This window comes from Balaenoptera musculus, chromosome 8 (assembly GCF_009873245.2).
Source record: "Balaenoptera musculus isolate JJ_BM4_2016_0621 chromosome 8, mBalMus1.pri.v3, whole genome shotgun sequence".
NCBI lineage: Eukaryota > Metazoa > Chordata > Mammalia > Artiodactyla > Balaenopteridae > Balaenoptera > Balaenoptera musculus.
The window spans coordinates 109,199,381-109,219,374 of NC_045792.1; the positions used below are offsets into that span (position 1 = coordinate 109,199,381).

The 19,994-nt window shown below is 65.8% G+C and overlaps 1 protein-coding gene across 2 annotated transcripts; it reads left to right on the plus strand.

Annotated features, from left to right (window-relative positions):
* The first annotated feature begins 1,976 nt into the window (after window positions 1-1,976).
* On the plus strand, window positions 1,977-19,050 carry DUSP8 (dual specificity phosphatase 8). Of its 2 annotated transcripts, XM_036860859.1 has the most exons (7): window positions 1,977-2,106; window positions 8,115-8,453; window positions 9,906-10,044; window positions 14,196-14,362; window positions 14,930-15,089; window positions 15,241-15,364; window positions 15,613-19,050. In XM_036860859.1, exons 2-7 carry the CDS (start codon window positions 8,223-8,225, stop codon window positions 16,655-16,657), a joined length of 1,866 nt encoding a protein of 621 aa, XP_036716754.1. In that variant the 5' UTR covers window positions 1,977-2,106; window positions 8,115-8,222; the 3' UTR covers window positions 16,658-19,050. The 2 variants fall into 2 exon arrangements, with proteins under 2 accessions (XP_036716754.1, XP_036716755.1); XM_036860860.1 differs by lacking the exons at window positions 1,977-2,106; window positions 8,115-8,453; window positions 9,906-10,044 and adding an exon at window positions 12,035-12,154.
* The last annotated feature ends 944 nt before the right edge of the window (window positions 19,051-19,994 follow it).

Sequence of the window (19,994 nt, forward strand, 5' to 3'; positions counted from 1 at the left end):
GTCTCTGAGCCAGGAACACACTCTTTCCCCCCCACACACACACCCCATGTACTCAGAGCTACCTGGGCACTCCTCAGGCTTGCAAGGGAGGGGCCCCAAGCACTTACTAAGCACCTACTGTGTGCAAAGCTCTGAGGCCGGATATCCGGAGAACTGAGCATGGGAAAGCCGAGAGGCCCTCCAGAGCCCTACCCATCCCCCTCCTGCTGCCCTCCCCCAGTCCCACTCAGAGCTCTGGGGTCCTGAGTGCCCACCTGTCCCGGGAGGGTGCAGGAAGCAGTCCCCTGCAACGTTTTTTGTGAACCTTCATTCAAACAGCCTCTCAGATCCCTCCCTCCATGGGAAGGGGCTGCACTCCCCGGGGGCCAAAGCCTCTCTTGGAGCCCTGGGGTGGCCCCCCGGGGACCTGCCATGGCTGGGGGTTCCAGGCTGGAGGAGGAACTGCCCTCAGTCTCCACCCGGCAGCCCTGGGGGAGGAGTTTTAGGAATGCTTAGGCCGTCCGGTCACATCTTCCCCCCAAAATAATTACCTTCAAAGACTCCCAGGGCTCCTTGGCTCCCTGGGCAGGGGTCTTTTCCCCTTTCCCAGAGCTAAGCCCCCAGTGCCCGACACAGGAGCTCAGTACACATTTGGCCCATCATAGATGCATGACAGCACGACCCTTCTGCCTCACCCCCTCCCCCTCAGCTGCTCTGGCACCCGGTGGAGAGAAAAGGTCTTTCCAGCCTGGGGTGGTCCCTGCTGCACCAGGGCACGTACTTGGCCTCCAGTCACTGCTTGCATGTCCCATCTTGGGGTGACCTCCCGGACGCCCACCGGCTCCAGGGTGTCTCCGCTCGACACTTGCCCAAGGTGTAATTACCTATGTTTGTTCCCGCTCTGGACAACCAGCGTCCAAGCGTCCAGTGGTTGTGTTCCAACCGCGGTCGGCTAGGGGCGGACCCTCAACTGCCTTTACGGAGCAGTGGGGGGCACACGGTCAGGGCGGGTCCCCTAGAGCGCTGCTTAGGGGCCACTTTTCACTGGAAGCGACAAAGGCTGGAGATCATCGGTGGGTCTGGGGGAACAGCGCTGCACTGGGGACCGCCCCCCACGCACACCACAGTTCATGAGACGTGTGACCTGAGGCAAACCTTCTCGCCTCTGAGCTTCTCATTTCCTCCCAAGTAAGATGCAGACCCAGGTTCCCACCTCCAGGGGTCGTGGGGAGGGGAAGCGCGGATGCCGCAGGTAAAGCGCCGCGCAGGGCCGGGCTCGCAGTGCGCGCTCGTGCCGGGCCCCGCGCTAGCGAAGGCTCTCCCCGCGGCAGGCCCCGCACGAACAAAGGCTGCGGGGAGAGGAGGGGGCGCCAGCTCCGGCCAGGCCGGCGGGGAGAGGACCCTTGTTCTCGGGACCCGGACAACTGGACCCTCCGCGGGTGTGTGTGCGACGAGTCTGAGGGTCTCCGGGTGGGGCCGAGGGCTGGGACTGGGAGGGCTTTCTGGAGGTGGGGTCCCGGCGCGGGATCGGACACCGCGCGGCCCCTTTAAGAGCCGGTGCCGGGGTGAAGGGTGAGGGCAGAGGGCGCCGGGCGGCGGCGGTGAGCCTGGCCCCCCGCCCCCTGCCGCCGCCGCCTTTAATCTGCACCCGAAGCCCGGGCTCCGGCTGACGTCACCTGCCCCCGAGCCGTGCACGCTGATTGGCTGCAGGTGACGTCAGGGGCTTTTTTCGCTCGGCATGACCTCATCCCCGCCGGCGGCCCCGCCCTCCGCCCCGGGCCTGTCACTCGCATCTGAGCGCGGCGGCCGAGCCGGCTCCGCGGCCCCCCCCGCCGGACGCCGGAGCCCGAGCCCGAGCCGGAGCCGCACCGGCCGCGCCCGCCGAGCCGCGGGGTGGGATGCGCGCCGCGAGCGCGCGTGCCCGCCCGCAGTGCGCGCGCCCGGGCCCGTGCGAGCGCTCCCCGCGGCGGCGGCGGCGACGGCGGCGGCGGCGACGCGGCCCGCGCGCTCCCCCGGCCCCTGCCCCGGCTGCGCGGGCCCCCGCCGGGCCCATGGGCTGCGCGGCCGAGCGGGCGCTCTGAGCGCGGCGCGGGTCCCCGGGGCGGCCCGGAGGCGAGCGTGAACGAGGTGAGCGGGGGCGCCGGGCGGGGGGCGCGGGGACGCGCGAGGCGCCGGCGGGGTGGGGGTTAACCGGCGCGCGGCCGAAGCGCCCGGCCCGGCCGGGTGGGCGCCGCGTAGGGAGCGCTCGGGGGGCTGCGCCGGGCGGGCGCCCGGGTGGAGAAGACGGCCTGGAGGTGAGCGGCGCCGGCCCACGGGGCGCTGGCCCCCAACCCGACTTGCGGGGACACCGCTGACCGGGCCGATAAGTCCTTCCCCCGCCTACTGCGGCGCCCAGCGGACCCCGGCCCGGCCCACACCCGGCCACCGCTTCGCCACCTTTCTCCGCGCAATTCCTTCTTTTTTTGGTGGGGGAGGGGCATGAATTAAGGACGAGGAGGACCATTGCGATCCAGCGTGGATCTGTCCGAGCCTCTGCGCAAGCCCCAAACGCCCCCGGACGGCCCCCTGCTGGGGCCAGACTTGGAGAAGATCGTCCTTTCCCGGGCCGGGCTGGAAGATGCGGAGGCCTGGGCCATAGGAGCGGAGGGTCTTGGGCCGGTGGGAGCCTCAGGACAGGGCTCGTTCCGCGTCCGGCGGGGAGGGACTAAAGGTCCATCTCCCCGGTCTGGCCAAGCTACCATGGGCTCCCCCACCTCGGGGTGCTCAGCTGGCCTCTGCGGAATAAAGGCCATCCGCCAGCCTGCTGCAGACGCGGCGGGTGCTGGGGGAGGGGCTGGCACTGCCAGGCTGAGTGCAGCCATTCTCGTTCAGCCTATGCGCCCACCTTGGGGTGGGGGGTATGTAATAGTCTGGCCTGCAGGGGAGGGGGCAACAGTGGGCCCAGCCCCCACCAGGTCATCCCTTCTGGGAGAATTTGCCTTCTAATTTGCTGCTACAAAAATGCACTGGCTTCTGCAAAGTGGAGCGCTGGGGCCTGGGCTCCGCAGTAATGGGGGGGCGGTGGGGCGGTTCCATAGGATGGAGGAGAGAGGTGACAGGATCTAGTGTGGCGTCTGCAGTTTTCTTGTGCAGCTTGTTGTGGGGGGGGGTGCTGGAGGCCAGGGGAGCGGTGTTCTTCCTGCCCTGTGCCCCTGCTCCTGGGGGTCTGTGGAGGTCTGAGGGTCTGTGCACTCCCCGTCGTCTCCCTGAGACCTTCTTGCTCCCAGGGCAGCCCCGGGAGTGAGTGTAGCATCCAGCGCCCCGTCCTGCTCAGGGAGGACAGATGTCCCATGTGTTCACTCCTCAGATGGTTGATAAGCACCTGCCAAAGATGGCCAGATCATGTGACCAGGAGCTGGGAGTTCATCTTGAAGTCTGACTGGAACACCTCCTGCTGTAGTCAGCCTAGGGCCCCGGGAGGAGTTGCTGGGCAGGTTCTGGTCCCCTGCTGCCCGCAGCCCTCAGGAAGGCTCCTGGGCCCCAGAGGCTGCCTTGGGGAAGAGCAGGTTCCATGCACAAAGATGCAGAAAGATGCCTAAAGTCACCTTCTGCTCCAGGACCCTTCCCAGCATCACCTCTCTTCTCAGGCTGAGACTGACCTTGGGGCCCAGAAGTTTCAACCAGGCAGAGAGCTCAAGGGACCATGGGCCGGGGGAGGAGGAAGCCAGAGGGTGTCTGCACATCTCCTAGATGTGCAGCTTTAGGGAAAGGAGAGGAAGGGGACAAACCCACAGCAAGAGTGACGTGGGTCAGACTCTGACCATCGGGACTGTATAGGCTGAGGCCGCCTCTGCCTGAAGCCCTCGGGACGATGAGCGGTAGATGCTGGTCCAGGTATTTAACATGGCGGGGGAGCGGGAATGGTGACCAGCAGGAGTTTTGCAGATCAGTGGGGCTAAAACAAGCCAGGCAGGAACAGAGGAAACCTAGATTCGTAGGGTCCCGAGCCTGCCTTTCCAAGGACCCACATGCCATGCGAAGCCCTCCTATCCCAGTTCAGCCCCGATCCCCGGGAACTGAGCGGGTAGGGCCTCCACCCCACTGTCTCCCAAGTGCATAGCCTCCCCAGGCCAGGCTGGCTCTGCTTGGCCTTGCCAAGCCCAACCGGGACAGGTGAAGGCCAGCTTGGGTCCTGTGCCACTCACCCCAGAGAGCTGAGGGGGAGCAGAGAGCAGGGGCGAGAACATCTGGTAACATAAAGGGTCAAGCGAGCTGACCTGGTGTGTGCACGTGGGCCCCCTGCCGCCGGGAGGTCACCCCCTACCAGTCTCTCTCCTGGCCTTCTGAGTGTAGCAGTTTCTGCCTCCAAACCTTCCCCTGGGTCAGAGTGAGCTAGACACCCAGCATCTCGGGTCCGTCCACCGTCAGCTCCTCCTGACGCCTGCCTATGTGACCAGGCTCTGCAAGGGTTGGAGATACACTGTGAGTGAGAGCTGCAGTCTCTGTTCGCCCGTCTCGGGGGTCGTGGATCCCTAGACGCTGAGCGCAAAGTACTCTGGTGAAGATGCCCTTAATTGGGAGTTTCCTGGTCATGCGTGTGCTCAGGGACATGGATGTGGCGTGTGGAGGATGTGGGAACCCGTGTGAGGACATGCTCTAGCTGCACCTGGGGTTCGGGCACCCTGGGATCTCGGGGCATTCAGCACACAGAATGTGAGGACGCACGCGTCCAGTGACCACATGAATGTGCACGCGCATTGTCGTGTGAGTAATTGCACACAGAGCTGGGGTGGACTGGGGGAATGGGGTAAGTACCAGGCCCTGAGCTCAGCCAGGGTGCCGAGGGGCGTGTCCAGCCTGTATGCAGCACAGGGGCCAGGCAGCGCTGTGTCTATGTACCTGGCCTCAGGGAGCCCGGGTACTGCCTGTGACCGCCTAGGCCATGCCCAGCCAGGGCAGGGAGGGGAGGGACCTCCTTCTGCTGTTGGACTAGGAACTGCTGTCTCCTTGGCCCTGGGCCCTCTGATAGGGGTGTGTGGGGCTGTGCCTCCCTCCCACCTGACCCAGGCTCTGGGCACCTGACCCAGGCTCTGGGTGCTCTCCCCCCAGCGAAGGGGTCTCAGCTGAGCCTGGGGTGGTTCTTAAAAGCGGGGAGGCCCAAGCCCCTACCATGTCTGTTGCCTCTGTGCCCACCTGGCCTATTCTCGCCCCACTGCTCTGATCAAGGCTGCCCTGAGCATCTCCACCTCTCCCGCCCTGCTGCCCAGCTCTGGGCCCTGACCCGTGTGTTGCACCTCGGGAGGTGAGGTGAAGGGTCTACCCCCCAGGAGCCCCAGGTCCAAGGAGGCCCTGTGGGTGCGGGTGCCCACCCAGGATGCCAGCTCGGTGTAGGTCTCTCGAAGGAGGGGTGCTCTGGCCAGACCTTGGTCTTTCAGAGAAAGCCTCCCAGGGGTGGGAGGGAGTGAGCCTGTGCATGTGGCTGCTGGAAGGTGAGGAAGGTTAGGACCGGGTGGAGCAGGATGGAGAGGGGCTGGCCTGGCTGGGGGTGGTCCAGGCCCAGCTACTGGGCACCTGCAGGGTGGAGAGGGGGTGGGAGCCTGTGAACAAGGAGGGGACCTGGCTCTGCAGAGCGAGCTGCTCCGTGCTCCGTGCTGCTGCCGCAGGAGCAGCGGTTGCCTGGCACCTCTGCTGTTGCCATGGCGACGACGGAGGTGCCAACTTGCTAATGAGTCCCCCTCGGCTGCAAATAACAATACTACACTGGTTAATAGGGCCGAGCCGGAGGGTTCCTTGGGAGGCGGCTGCGGGGCGGGGACCAGGTACCGGGCCTGGGATCAAGCTGCCCACCCCTCCAGCCCTGCCCCCCCCCCCCCCCCTGGGTCTCCAACCTCTCCTCCCTGGGTCTCCTCCAGCCTCCTTTCCCATCTGTGGGGTGGGCAACTCTCCACGTCCCTCCAGTCATTTAAGGACCAGAGGGCAGGAGGCGCGCAGGCTGGCCACGGGGAGAGCGAAGTCCTCTCCCCCTCCCTCCCCCTCCCTCCCCCTCCCTTGTCCCTGCACCAAAGTTCCATTTGGCTTCTGTTGTTTTCGGTGGGAGGTAGCCCACCCCCACCTAACCTATGAGAATAGGACCCTCTGGCCCACGGTGTCCCCAGCCCACTGCATCCCTGTCAGGGTCCTGGGCCTCTGAACTGGGCTGTGGTCCCACATCAAAGGGCGGGAAGCTCTGCCCAGGCCTGCCGGAGCAGCGTGTAAAAGGGGACCTGGTGGCCATGGCCTGTCACGCCCTTGACAAGATTCAGGTTAGAACTCAGGAAAAGCGTCTCAGAACAGCTCAGACAGGAATCGAATGGGGGACCCCTTGGCACACAGGCAGGGACCCCCTTAATAGGCAGGCCCTTTGGCTGTTGAACTTGCTTGGCGTGGCCTTCAGGAGGGCAGCAGCCCCAGCTGCACCCCCAGGCCTTGCCCCGCAGTTGAGGAGCTGGAGCGCCTGAGGAATGGGGTGTCTGTGAACGGGATCCCAAGGCCCCGGCACTGTCCAGGGCCATCCTGGCAACCCCCTTGTCAGCAGCTCCGGTGGCCCAGCCTGGGGCTGCCCACACCAGGTGGGCCCGGTCCCCTCCTGCCTTGCACCTCTGTGACCTCCGCCATCCCCCTCCCCAGCCTGGGAGCTCGCCCGAGGGGGTGGTCCAGAGATGGTGGCAGCTGTCCCCAGTGTCATCAGCGCTGTTTGAAAGGTGACGAGTGTCCTCAGGTGCCGCACCCCAACGCTCTCTGCAGCTGCAGGCTGGGGGCTTGCCGAGGGGGTTCCCTCTCTGTGGGCCCTGGAGGGAGCATCTGTCTCCTGGCCTCCCCCACCCCCAAGCTGGCTGGGGCTCTGGCAGAGGGAAGACCCTGAGTGAATGGCAGCCGTGGAGGCCCTGGGTTCTGTCCAGTCTCATTAATCGGGTTGATCCCACCCCTTCCCTGAGCCTCAGTTTCCGCAGTTTTAAAGCAAACTCATCGTCCTGAGGCTGCATGCCTCCGGGGGGCACTCTGAGGCTTGGGGGTGCCTAGAGAAAGGCCAGTCCTGGCAGGTGACAGGGAAGATGGGTCTGGCAGGTAGGACGGGGGTGGCAGAGGCTTGGCACCAAATTGTAGGAGGGGCCTTCCGCCCAGGCTCTGGAGCCCCCATGTGCCCACCCACCTCCTACTCCCTCTGGGCACCCCTGAGCCAAGAGTCCTACATGTGGGTCACCCACACTGACCTTTGTCCTCGGGTGCCCCCCACCACACCCCATCCTTGGACCTACTGGTCCCCAAAAGGGGCCCCCTAGACCCCCGGCCACTGCTGTGCCTGGGGTGTCCTGCTGTACTGTCACCCCTGCAGGAGAAGGACGCTGGCCCACGGCATGCCTAAACCTTGGCCTGCAGAACTGGGGTGCAGAACTCCACTCCTGAGGCCCCTCCAGCGCCCCGCCCGGCTTCTGCCTCCATCACCTTGTGGAGGCAGCCCCTCCCCCACCCACCCGTCCAGATTATCAGCTTATGGAGCGATTGGGCTGTGCGGGGTGGAGACGGAGGGTGTGCCAGGGATGGGAGGGCTTGGCAGTGGGGGAGGGTGGGGGCATGTTCTGGACCCTGCCTTGCCAGGGGTGCTGGGAATTGGGAAGATGTGGAGGCCGGACTGGGGAGAGGTCTGCATCCCAGGGGTGGGATGACAGGAGATGCAGGGGCAGAATGAGGTGTTCTGGAATGAGTGAGGGTCCGTGGACCCAAGGGCCCAGGGGAGGGACCCTCAGGCCTCGTCCTGCCTTTCCAGCCCAGCCTGAGCCCCGAGGCCCTTCCCTCTGTGAGCCCCCACTTGCCTTGCCGTGTCCCGCTGAGAGGCTGGCACCGTGACCCGGAGGGTGCAGGACTGGACGGGCCACTCCCGATCACCCTTCCATGGGTCACAGACTCCCAAGTGAGACCAGAGGGGTGAGGGAGCTCAACCTGCACAGAGGAGCCAGAGGGAGGGAGGGCCCCATGGGCACACGTCAGGCCCAAACGCTCCGGTGCCCTTGGATCAGTGCCACCAGCAGCCCCTTGAGGCCGGCCCCGCCGACGCCCACCCCCGCTGACGCCCACCCCCGGGGCCTGCAGCGCCGCTCACCGTCCGCCTGTCCCCGCAGGTCTGGCGCCATGCCCGGGCACTCGGAGCCCTAGGCCACACCCGGGCAGTGGGAGCAGCCCCCGCTCACTCCCGGGCTCACCCCCTCCCCACTGCCCACTGCCACGCCATGGCCGGGGACCGGCTCCCTCGGAAGGTGATGGATGCCAAGAAACTGGCCAGCCTGCTGCGGGGTGGGCCCGGGGGCCCACTGGTCATTGACAGCCGCTCCTTCGTGGAGTACAACAGCTGGCACGTGCTCAGCTCTGTCAACATCTGCTGCTCCAAGCTGGTGAAGCGGCGCCTGCAGCAGGGCAAGGTGACCATCGCCGAGCTGATCCAGCCCACCTCGCGCAGCCAGGTACCGCCGCGCGCCCACCCGTCCTCTCCAGGGCCCTCCGGGGGCCTGCGCTGGGGCAGCTCCCCTTCCTCTGCCTTCCAACCTAAACTGGGCTCCTAAGGGTTGGAACGTGAGCCGTCTAGAGCAGTTCCCCGCTCCCTCTTAGGGCTACAAGAAGGCCCCTCCCCCCAGGGAGGCCCTCCGGCGACAGGTTCAACACCCGTCCCCCCTTCCTTCCCTCCCAGAGCCACTGACCCCGCCTGGGTCCCCACTCGGCCTGCACTCTGATGGCTGTGAGGACTCGGAAGAGGACAGGACTGGTGGCCGAGGGTCTCACGCAGACAGCTCATGTCCCCAGCCCCCGTTCTTTCCCCTCTGGAGTCTTGAGGACCAGGAATTCTCTCTGTGGCCCCCAAGAATGTCTCAGGTCACCTGCAGAGAACAATCCTGTCTCTATTCCCAAGGAGTGTTGAGTCCGCACTGGGGAGGGACCGGGACCGCTGGGCCGTGACCTGGGAAGGCAGTGGCACCTCCAGTGGGGGAGGGGTGGCCCGCCGGGCAGCCCAGAGCCTGAGGGAGGGGTCTTGGTCTCAGGCCCTGCCCCGTGCAGAGCTGGGATGTGAGAGGACCCAGATGGGAGTCCCCCCACCCCAAGGGCAGAACCGGCTCCCTGTGGCTCCAGTGAGGGGAATCCAGTGATTAATAACCCCTAGCGAGGACTCCCGGCCAGAACGCTCTCCCATTGGCTGCCGGTGACATCATCTGGCCCAGGGTTGGCAGCTCAGCTGGCTTAAGGGCTGAGTGTGCTTGGGGGGCGGGGGCATCAGCTGCCATCTGAGCAAGAGCTGCTCCACATCTGGGCCCCGGTGGCACCCGAGGGGCGGGGGCAGGTGGAACCCCCGCTTCCTGCTGCTGCTGCCTGGATCACTGGGGGGAGGGGTCTTGCTGCAGCCCTCAGTTTCCCCATCACGGGCTGGGAGGGAAGGAGAGCCCAGACCCAAAAGCCCCCTCCCCCTTAAGAACCCCCGAAGTGTGCCTCCCGGGTCCCTGAGGAAGAGTTGATTTCCCTCAGCCTCCCTGGGAGCCAGCAGCCCAGGCCTCCCTGTGCTCCTGCCATCTGGCCACCTGTGTGCACCTCCCGGGAGCCCCACTGCCTTCCCCGTGTCTCCTCCACACGGGCCTGGCCCACAGTGTCTGTTACCTTCACTCGCGTGAGTGCGCGCACCGGGCTCGGCCGCGTCGGGGATGCATGTCCCCCTGGCCCTCCCTGCTCCGAGGGTCTGCCCGTGTGGCTGTGGGCATTTACACCTGTCCAGGTGTGAACTGTGGCTGGGTGCCTGCCCCCACTCGCCTTGAGGCACCCAAGCGGCCGCCCCTCCCTTCCATCGCCTGACCAGCAGCAGCAGTGGCAGCAGGGGATGGGGCAGATGGCAGGTGCCCGGCCACCCTGACCTCTGCCCTCTCGGCCCCCAGGTGGAGGCCACGGAGCCGCAGGACGTGGTGGTCTATGACCAGAGCACAAGGGACGCCAGCGTGCTGGCCGCAGACAGCTTCCTCTCCATCCTGCTCAGCAAGCTGGACGGCTGCTTCGACAGCGTGGCCATCCTCACAGGTGCGTCTGGAGGCCTTTCTTCCCCCGCTGGCAGCTTGGCGGGGGCGGGGGTGGGGGGGGTGTGTCTCAGGAGTCATGTTCTGGGTCTGCCTCTGCTCTCCTCTCTAAGCCCCGAGACCAGCGTGTGCTGGGGCAGTGGGGGCCCAGTGGGGACGAATCTCCGTAGCTCTGGAGTTCTCGGGGGCTCCAGGGACCCCTCCTCTGGGCCGCCACACTTCAGAGCCCCCTCCAGCACAGGCCCATCCCCACCACCAGCAGGTGAAGAGGTGGACAGGAGGGAACCCCCGACACAGGCCTGGGGCAGGGGAGATGGGGGAGGAGTCTAGGCAAAGACCTGGTCTGCCTTGGAAACCACCCCCACCCTGCCCCCTCCCCCACACACACGGCACTGAGCCAGAACTTGTCCCACACAGGGGGGTCCCCTGAACACTCCAGCTGGCACAGGTGGCCTCGCAACAGCCTACTTGATCGTGACTGCTGTCTGGTGGGTGAGTGGAAGTCCCCACAGGGCTTCCCATTCCCCAGAAGCAGCCTGGCCAGCCCCCCGTACACACACGCACACACACGCACGCATGCACGCACGCACGCAGGCTGCACTGTGGTTCTTACCGACTCCTTCCTCCTGTAGGCAGTGGCTAACATCTGCAGAATCCACCCTCTGCCCACGTGGCCCAGGGCCTGTCCCAGGGGCATGTGGCCTCCCTGCCTGGGTGCCCCTGGCCTCTGGTTGCCCAGGGCCATAGCAGGCGGGGAGATGGGGGCCCACGCTGGCATCACCCCCGCCCCCACACAGCTGGTAGGATGCTTCTGTTCATTCGGCACACCTGCCCTGAGCATCTACTGAGCACAGACGGGGGTGGTGGTCGGTGGGCACCAGGCTGGCCCTCATGTGCCGGGAGAGGGGCTGCAGGCGGGCTCCATCAGCTGCAGGAGCCGGGCAGCTCTGGGCAGACCTCTCAGAGGAGAGGCTGCACGCCTGCGTGCTGCCCTCTACACGTGCGTCGTGTCCGGGACGGAGGGCTCTGCATGCCCGGCTCTGCGAGGTCAGAGGGTGTCTGCATCTGGCTGTGTGTGTGTGTGTGTGTGTGTGTGTGTGTGTGAGCTCTGGGAACCAGAAGCCACAGAACTGCAGACCCTCTGATTTAGCCACTGCCACTGGGCTCAGTTTGGGGACCAAGCAGGGGGGGAGTTTTACAGGGGTCCTGGGCAGAACGGGAACCCTCCCAGGGCCCAGATGGGAGCCCCTGTGTGTGTGTATGTGTGTGTGTGTGTGGACGCACGTGTGCCCTAGCCAGAAGTGACAACCAGAGGCCCTTCTGGGAGTCTGAGAAGAGGGTCCTGGAGCAGCGCCCTCCCTTTCCCCTGGGCTGTCCAGGGAAAGCCCAGAGCCTCTCATGGTCTGTCTCCCTGGGGGGCTGGGGGGGGGTCACCTGGGACCCGGCTGTGCCCCGCCTGGCTCACTCAGCCTCAGCAAGCACTGCCTCACCCTGCAGGGTTAGAGTATTCGCTCCCATTTCTCTGAGGGCCAAGCCAGGAAGCAGCCATGACCCCCCACCATGTGAGGAAGGCTCATAGTGACACCAAATCAGGACCCAGACTTGGGGACAGCCTCCTGGCCTGGCCCACAGTGCCCACCTGAACGGCAGGGCAAGGCTGAGGGGCTTAGAGGGATGCTGCCCGCCCACAAAGGGGAAGTCAGTCTCTTCCCAGGGGTCACCAGCACAGGCGGTGGGGCTCCGCAGAGGCCGGAAGGGAGGACCAGACCCCCTCCGTGGGTGGGGCACAGCCAGAGACAAGGCATCTCCAGGACATCGAGGTTTGCTGGAGAGGGCGTTGGGGGCGGGCCGTGCCGGGGTCCAGAACCAGCTGCCGTGACCGCTGCCGCGCCCCTCCCCCCACAGCTGCTCCGCTGGTGACGTCCGGTGGGGGCGGGCATGGGAAAGGGAGCCTGGCCCTTTAAGCGGCGGGCGGTCCTGCCCAAGCCGGCTGCGCCCCGGTGTGCGTCCCTGCGGAATGCGGGCTGGTGATGTCGCCGCAGGCAGCTCAGCCCGCGCGCGCCGCCCTCGGACCCTGGCCGGAGACGGCGGCGGGAGCGGCCCCTGCGCGGAGGGTGGGTGCGGCCCCAGCCCGGGACCGCGGCGGGGCGGTGGGGGCTCCCGGGCGCGCCGCCCCGGTCCGAGCAGGAGCGCGTGGTGGGAGAGGCGGGTGGGGCCGAGAGTCCTCCCAGGACGTGCGCTTTTGTGCGGGTTCGGGGTTTCATTGTGCAGCCTGGGAGCTGCGTGTGGCTTCCCCTGACCTGCGAGGCAGAGAGAGCAGGGGGTTGGGGGGGGTCCCTCCGGAAGGAAGGTGCCCTGGAGGGCCCTCGGCGAGGCCCTGAGAGTGCGGGCTGGGGTGGGGATGGGGGACCTGCAGAGGGTCCAGGGCTGCTGGCAGCCTCCCTTGTCACCCATTCCCAGAACCTGGGGTGGCCCTGGAATCGCGGAAGGACTGGAGTCTCAGGCGCTGCCAGACCTGGTGTCTACAGGGGCTTTGTAGGGGGCACCCCAAGCTGCCTGGCTCTGCCTGGAGGGGGTTCCTGGGAGCTCCAGGAATTGCAGCGAAGGCTGGCAGGTCTCTGCACCTGCCCTGAGACTCTCTTTAGGTGGGAGGTTCCTGATAGAATTCCCCCAACCCCATACTTGTCTGTCTTCACCGCTGAGAGCGCAGAGAGTAGGGGAACTGCGGCAGAGAAGAGTCTTCGGAGAGACGGTGCAGACCCTGCCCGTCCCCGGCGGGCGCTGTCCTCCAGCAGGAGTATCCCAGGGGCCCCTGGCTCTGGACTGTGCGGTGGGGCCCACCCCGGCACCCAGCTCAGCCCAGCCTCCCCCGCTGGGGACCTGAGAGCCACGGTGTTGTCCCGCCGACAGTCACCTGCTTCTCCCTGTCCAGCCAGCAGGTTTCTGAGGAAGGGGCCCCTTTCCCTCCAAGGCTGATACCTCCACGCCCCTAGCCTGGAGGTCCCCCACCTCTGTGGCCCCCCAAGGTCTAGCCTTTGTTGGGGGCACAGGGAGCGCACACGGCGGGCATTCTGGTTGGGCACCGAGCTGGACCGGGGCGAAGGCTGAGGCCACCAGGCATCTCTGTCCTCCAGAATCAGCCAGGTCTCTGGGACCAGCTGCGTCTGTGGGGCAGGGCAGGAAAGCACAGGGCCCCCGCCTGGTTCCCCTGCCTCCTCCGCGGGATGGGGTAGGCCTTGGCCCAGTTGTTTCTTGGTCATCTTTCCTGAGCCTCACAACAATGCCTGAGGCGCGCAGGACCAGGACACTGAGGCCCGCGGTCACTCGCAGAGTCAGACGTGTGCCCGTTGGTCCCCCTCAGCCCTTTCTGGCCAGCGGAGGGTCTCCCTCCACCAATCTGTGGCCCAGCGCACACGTGCGGGAAAGGCGGCAGGACACATGCCAGCCACGTGTATAGCGCGTGGCCTGCGCGCGCTCCAGGTCCCCAGGGTTCCCAGCTCTCAGCCCAGCCTCTGCTCCTCCGTAGTCCCCTGCTGGGTGGAATGGAGCCGTAACCTGAGCGCAAATGCCCCTGCTGGCTGTGCCAGCTCCAGTGGGTGATGTCATGCCCAGTGTGGGGGGGCGGGGTGGCCCTCAGAAGCCCTTGCCTCCCGGTCCTGGCATCCAAGCCTGGCCCGGGGCTCCCGGCCAATTGGAGGCAGGGAGGGATTGCATCAGCCCAGGGGGAGAGGCAGGAAGGCCCAGCCTGGCCCAGGCCATGGTGTGAAGGGGCTGGTGATAACCCCGCAGGAAGACCCCTGTGGCCTGTGAGCCCGCCCCTCTGTGGGCCCTGCGTGTGCAGGGCCCATCATTTCTACGGGCCCCGACTTTTATGGGCATCACAGCGGCGTCCTCAGCGAGACCAGCCCCTGATTAGCGTGAGGAGGAATTAGCGCAGGGGCAGGTGATGTAAATGTGCCGGCCCACGCCCCCGAGACGGGCCTTCCAGTACCAGCACCGAGACCAGGTGCTCAGGCCAGAGGCTTGCCGGCCAGCACCAGCTCGGGCTGGGCGTCCGGGTGGGTGCGGCTGAGCCGCGCTGGTGGGTGGGTGGCCTGGCTCTCCTGCCCCAGCCGGCCCAACCCCTGACACGCGTCTCCTCTGCTCCTCCTGCAGGGGGCTTTGCCACCTTCTCCTCCTGCTTCCCCGGCCTCTGTGAGGGCAAGCCTGCTGCCCTGCTGCCCATGAGCCTCTCCCAGCCCTGCCTGCCCGTGCCCAGCGTGGGCCTGACCCGCATCCTGCCTCACCTCTACCTGGGCTCCCAGAAGGATGTCCTGAACAAGGTGCGTGCACAGCCGGAGCCCGAAGCAGCTCCTAGGCTGGTCTGGCGGAGTGACGGATGCACACAGGTGTGGGGGAAGCACGGGTTGGGGGCGCGGGAGGACCCAAGGGGGCCTGGCAGGACCAGAGCAGGGCTCGGGCAGGGCCTGGCCAGGCTGGGTGGAGAGGCAACTCCCTGCCCCTTTGGCAGTGCAGCCCACATGCCAAACTGCTGATGTCACTGGGCCCCTGGCCAGCCCTGAAAGAACCCCGTGTTTTAAAAATGGTGACGAGGGAAGAGGGTAAAGCCACCGCCCAGGCAGCCCAGCCGTAAAATTCCTGGGAGCCTACGGCAGGCGGCAGGCCGTAGGTGGGGCTCTCAGGGGCCGCCAGCCTCCTCACCCCCCCCCCCGCCCCGTTCCCCGACTCTCCCCTCCTCCCCGCGTGGGGCCTGCAGGCTCCTCAGTGGGAACAGGGGCGGCTCCTGAGCCCAGGGCTCCAGAAGCCAGGCTCCCACCACGAGAGCATCCCAGCTTTCGGGCCTCCTGCCCGGCTGCACCCCCTTCCAACCTGTTCTCCCGCCCTCCCAGGATCTGATGACCCAAAACGGAATAAGCTACGTCCTCAACGCCAGCAACTCCTGCCCCAAGCCTGACTTCATCTGTGAGAGCCGCTTCCTGCGCATTCCCATCAACGACAACTACTGTGAAAAGCTGCTGCCCTGGCTGGACAAGTCCATCGAGTTCATCGGTGAGGTGGACAGCACCCTCCTGCCCAGTCCCGGGGGAGGGCTGGAAGCAGGGGGCCAGGAGGGCAGAAGTGCTGTGTCCCAGGGGTCCTGAACCTGGGGTCAGGGAAGGACTGTGCAGCCCCAGCCCTCACCTGGTCCCCCTGCCCCCAGATAAAGCCAAGCTGTCCAGCTGCCAAGTCATCGTCCACTGTCTGGCCGGCATCTCCCGCTCCGCTACCATCGCCATCGCTTACATCATGAAGACCATGGGCATGTCCTCCGATGACGCCTACAGGTAGCCCCTCCTTCCCTCCTGGGCCTGGTCCCTCCCCTCTCTACCACTAGCCACTGGATGGGCCCAGCAGTGAAGGGCACCCACCTTTGGCTGCCCCAGCTGCGGAGGGGGACCTGAGCCTAGCCCTGGCATACTTGGGTCTGCACATCAGCTGTGTGCCCCAGAGTGGGCAGTGGGGGCAGGGGAGAGTCAGGTGGGCAGCCTGGCCTGGCAGGAGCCCCGGCCCCATTGAGCGGCTCTCACCCCAGGTTCGTGAAGGACCGTCGCCCGTCCATTTCGCCCAACTTCAATTTCCTGGGCCAGCTGCTGGAGTACGAACGCAGCCTGAAGCTGCTGGCCGCCCTGCAGGGCGACGGGGCGTCCCACCCTGGGACCCCGGAGCCCCTCCCGGGCCCTGCCGCCCCACTGCCGCCGCTGCCACCACCTACCTCAGAGAGTGCTGCCACCGGGAGCGCAGCGGCCACCGCCACCAGGGAGGGCGCACAGATGGGGGGTGGGGAGACCCCCACCCCCGCCCCCGCCCCGGCCACCAGCGCGCTGCAGCAGGGCCTGCGTGGCCTGCACCTCTCCTCTGACCGCCTCCAGGACACCAACCGCCTCAAGCGCTCCTTCTCGCTGGACATCAAGGCGGCCTATGCGCCGAGCCGGCAGCCCGACGACCCCGGGCCCCCCGACCCCGGGGAGGCCTCCAAACTCTGCAAACTGGACAGCCCATCGGGGGGCGTGCTGAGCCTGCCCTCCCCCAGCCCCGACAGCCCGGACGCGGCGCCCGAGCCACGCCCCCGGCTCCGCCGGCGGCCCCGGCCCCTAGCCGGCTCCCCGGCGCCCGGCCTCGGCCTGAACTTCGGTGACGCCGCCCGGCAGACTCCGCGGCTCGGCCTCTCGGCCCTGTCGGCGCCCGGGCTGCCCGGCCCTAGCCAGCCGGCCGGCCCTGGCGGCTGGGCGCCGCCGCTCGACTCCCCGGGCACGCCGTCCCCCGACGGGCCCTGGTGCTGCAGCCCCGAGGGCGCGCAAGGCGCAGGCGGCGCGCGGTTCGCACCCTTCGGCCGGGCCAGCGGGCCGGGCGCGGGAGGCGGCGACCTGCGGCGGCGGGAGACGGCGAGGCCCGAGGCCCGGGACGCGAGGACCGGCTGGCCCGACGAGCCGGCCCCGGAGACGCAGTTCAAGCGCCGCAGCTGCCAGATGGAGTTTGAGGAGGGCATGGTGGAGGGGCGCGCGCGCGGCGAGGAGCGGGCCGCCCTGGGCAAGCAGGCCAGCTTCTCGGGCAGCGCGGAGGTCATCGAGGTGTCCTGACCGCGGCCGGGAGCGGCCCCTCCGCGGTGACCCGGCGCCCCCAGCCCTTCCGCTGCCCTCGGCTGGGCCCGCTATAAATACATATTATATATAATGCAATGAAAGGTAAATGGTTTTACTGCGATTTTTATCGAGAAGTAAATATTTCAATTTTTTATTTATTTAAGCTGTTCATTCTGGCAATGATTTGGCAACAGTGCGGGCGGTCCTCGGAGCTCTATTTTTACTGTCTGGTATTTAAACTGAAACCCACGTTTCTAAGCAATATGAGGCCACCTTCAGTTGCAAGCTGGGGTGCCAGGCCTGGGGTTCCCTCCTCCCCCCTCCCCCAGGAAACACTGCTGACCGTTGCAAAGAGGCTGCTGAGCTTTCGTGCACTTTTTACATAAGGGGTAAAAAAGATTAAAAAACCTTTGCCACAAACTGAGCCGCAGAACCTCCCTGCCCCTCCCCCCCACCATGACCTCCTCTCCTGCCTCTTCCTTCTCCACTGCTCCTTTCTGGGCCCTTCACCAAAGCCATAGGTGGGAGGAGGTGTCCCGGGAGCTGAGGAGGCACCGCCAGCCCCCTGCCAGCTCAAGGCGCCAGGTCTCGGTGCCATAGCGGGCACCCCCACCGCCTGTGCCCCCGGGCCTGTTGCCTGGCAGGTGTCGGGGGCCCAGGGTGTTCAGAGGACTGGGGTCTGGAAGAGGGGAGGAGCGCGGTGAAGGGGGCTCCCGGGTGTCAGGTGACATGGGTCCACAGGGCAGGGACTGGAGGTGGAACGCCCCCACCCCTGCCCGAGCCTGGGTGCAGTTTCACGGGGTCAGGGGAGGCTGCTGCCCTATCCTCCGCTTTGGGGGTGCCCCCTAGCGCCAGCTGCCAGTGGGAGGGCCAGCAGGAGGGGGAGCTTGGCCCCTGGGGGTGGCAGGCGGGAGGAGCTGGGCCGCCAGTGCTGGCTCCACTGATCAGAGGGGGCAGACAGATTTAGGGGCTTGTTCTGCAGGTGGAGGTCCCTCCGGGAGGAGTGGCTGGCTCGCAGAGGGAGGGGGCAGTCAGCGCCTGGCAGACCCTTATGCCTCCGGGGGCAGGGCCTCAGCTTGGGAGGGCCGCCTCCACGTAAAGATCCCTGATGTGAGCAGATGCAGGTGTCCCCCACGTCTGCCCAACCTCCACAGGGACCTCGGAGGAGAGAGACCCCTGTACCCCCCTCTCCTCTCCTTTGAAGCCTCCCCGGTATCTTCAAGGTGACATGCCAGTCCCTACTCCCAGGTGGCTTTTTGGCCCAGGTGGGCCAGCCTGGGGGTGAGGGCAGGAGAAAAGCCCCAGCTACCCCTCCTCGGTCAGTGGGACCCAAGGCTTTTGGAGGCAGGAGTGGGTGTCCCCCAACCTTCAGATGTCCTAGAGTGTCCAGGAGTGGGGGCTGGTCACCTTGAGGAGAGGCCAGGGGCTTGGCAGAAGGGGTGGCCTGGGCAGGACTGAGTCCTCAGGCTGGCATTGGTGGGGGGGGGCGTGCCTGCCCCCAGCTGCCCTCTGGCTGTTTCTTCTATTTGTTCTTCTTTTGACCCCCGCCTTATGTCCCGTCATCCCACCTTTGAACAAAAGTTCTGTTCCTGTTCCCTCCGTCGCCACCCCGTCCCCCAAGAACATAAGCTATCATTGTTGTATTTGCAATCTATGGACTAGAGGTTTAACTATTTATTACTATTGGTTAATTATTATTATTATTATTGATTATGTAAATTTGCCTCCTGTCTGTCTATCGCGTTGTGTTTCTGAGGTGACCCCGGGCGTGGAAGATGCACTGGTCCCCCCTCCGCGCCCTACCCCTAAGCTGTCCAGGAGACAGTGCTCAGGGCCACTGGTTGGGCCCCACCACCCTGGGGGCAGGTCCCATGGCCCGTTCTCCCTTCCCTCCGTCCTTGTCCAGGGCTGCAGAGCCCTGTGGCTTCTGTCCTGGGGCGCGTGGAGGGTGTTGCTCTTGAGACACTGGTCGAACTGAGCAGCTGTGATGAGAGAAGGTCCTGTCTCGGCCGCCCCCGCCCCCCGTGCTGGCGGCACTGGGCAGCGGGCAAGAGCCCCTCCCTGGTCACTTCCACCCACTGTCCCAGGCGGGGAGCGGGCAGGGCCCCAGCCCTCTCCAAGTCTCTCTTGGCCCTCCCACCCCTCCTGCTGGCCCAGTGCCCTGGCATCAGGGGTCCCCCAGAATGGACCCGGCCCCCTCCTATTATTTGCTGGAAAGTCCAGCGGAGGAGAGGTGGCAGGTCCCCCCGCATGGCTCCCGGTCCCTCTGGACTGGGCCGCCCCACCTCAGAGCCCCTTCCCCAGCGTGGACACTCTCTGATTCCTGTCCTGTCCCCTTCTTTTGTATTTGGAAACGACGTGTTGTAATAAATCCTGAGATGGATGTTTTCTCCACGCCTCTGGCTGCCTCCTTCTTTGGGCTGGTGGGCGGTGGTGTAGAGGGGCTTCCTGGGGCCAGGAGGCTGGGGTATGGGGCCTGGAGAGTCAGACTGCCCCTGACTCACTGCTCAGAGCCCCGAACCCAGAACCCAGTGGGCCTGCTGTGGGGAAGGGGCAGGTGTAGGATGTAGAACAGCCTTTTTTGCTGTTTCAGGCTACTGACAATTTAAATAACTTAAAACTGTATAAAATGGAAACTCAGTTTTGCCCCTCAGCTGCCCCCACCCCACTCTCCAAAAATAACCACTGGGAATAGTTGCACACCTCCCTGCAGACCTCCGTGTGTGTGCATGCGTGAGCAGCGTGTGGGTACACGCGTGTACGTACCACACAACAGCTTGTCCTTCCCAACAGAAATGGGGGTCTAGCTCTACAGAGTGTCTGCAACTGGTTTTTACGCTATTGTTTAAATTACTTATTGAAGGTTCAAGGCCCAAAGGCACACAAGGGTAGCTGGTGGGAAGTACTGATGTGTGTCCCCAGCCACCGGGTTCCTCTCCCTGGCGCCAGCGCCCCCCTGCAGGCCTCCCTCCCTCACTGCCGGGGCTGCAGAGACTGCAGTGGCAGTGCGGCGGGGCTGAGGTTCCCCGGCCCACGCGTGTTTACAGCTGCAGCCCTGAGCATCCGTGCGGTGCTCTCATGGGACACATTTTAGACCTGACTCCTCTGGGCCACTCCAAAGTTTGCCCGGCCGTTACCATAACAACGGCTCTGCCAGTGCTGAGCGCTTGCTCTGTGCCAGGCACCACTCTCAGAATTTCCTGGGACCCTCACCTCCCAAGTCTCTGGGCAGCCTCCCCAGCAGGTCTGTGCCCTGGGCCCCAGGGTCCTCTGGCTAATGCAGTGCAAGCTCCCCGCAGGGGGTCTGACCCTTCTCGGAGGTTTGGGCTGCTTA

Excerpts from the sequence above, each read along its gene's own strand:
- DUSP8 (XM_036860859.1), top strand. The coding sequence starts at position 8,223 with ATGGCCGGGGACCGGCTCCCTCGGAAGGTGATGGATGCCAAGAAACTG. Across the intron at positions 8,454-9,905 it reads AGCCCACCTCGCGCAGCCAG|GTGGAGGCCACGGAGCCGCA; the intron begins GTACCGCCGCGC and ends CTCGGCCCCCAG. Across the intron at positions 14,363-14,929 it reads AGAAGGATGTCCTGAACAAG|GATCTGATGACCCAAAACGG; the intron begins GTGCGTGCACAG and ends CCGCCCTCCCAG.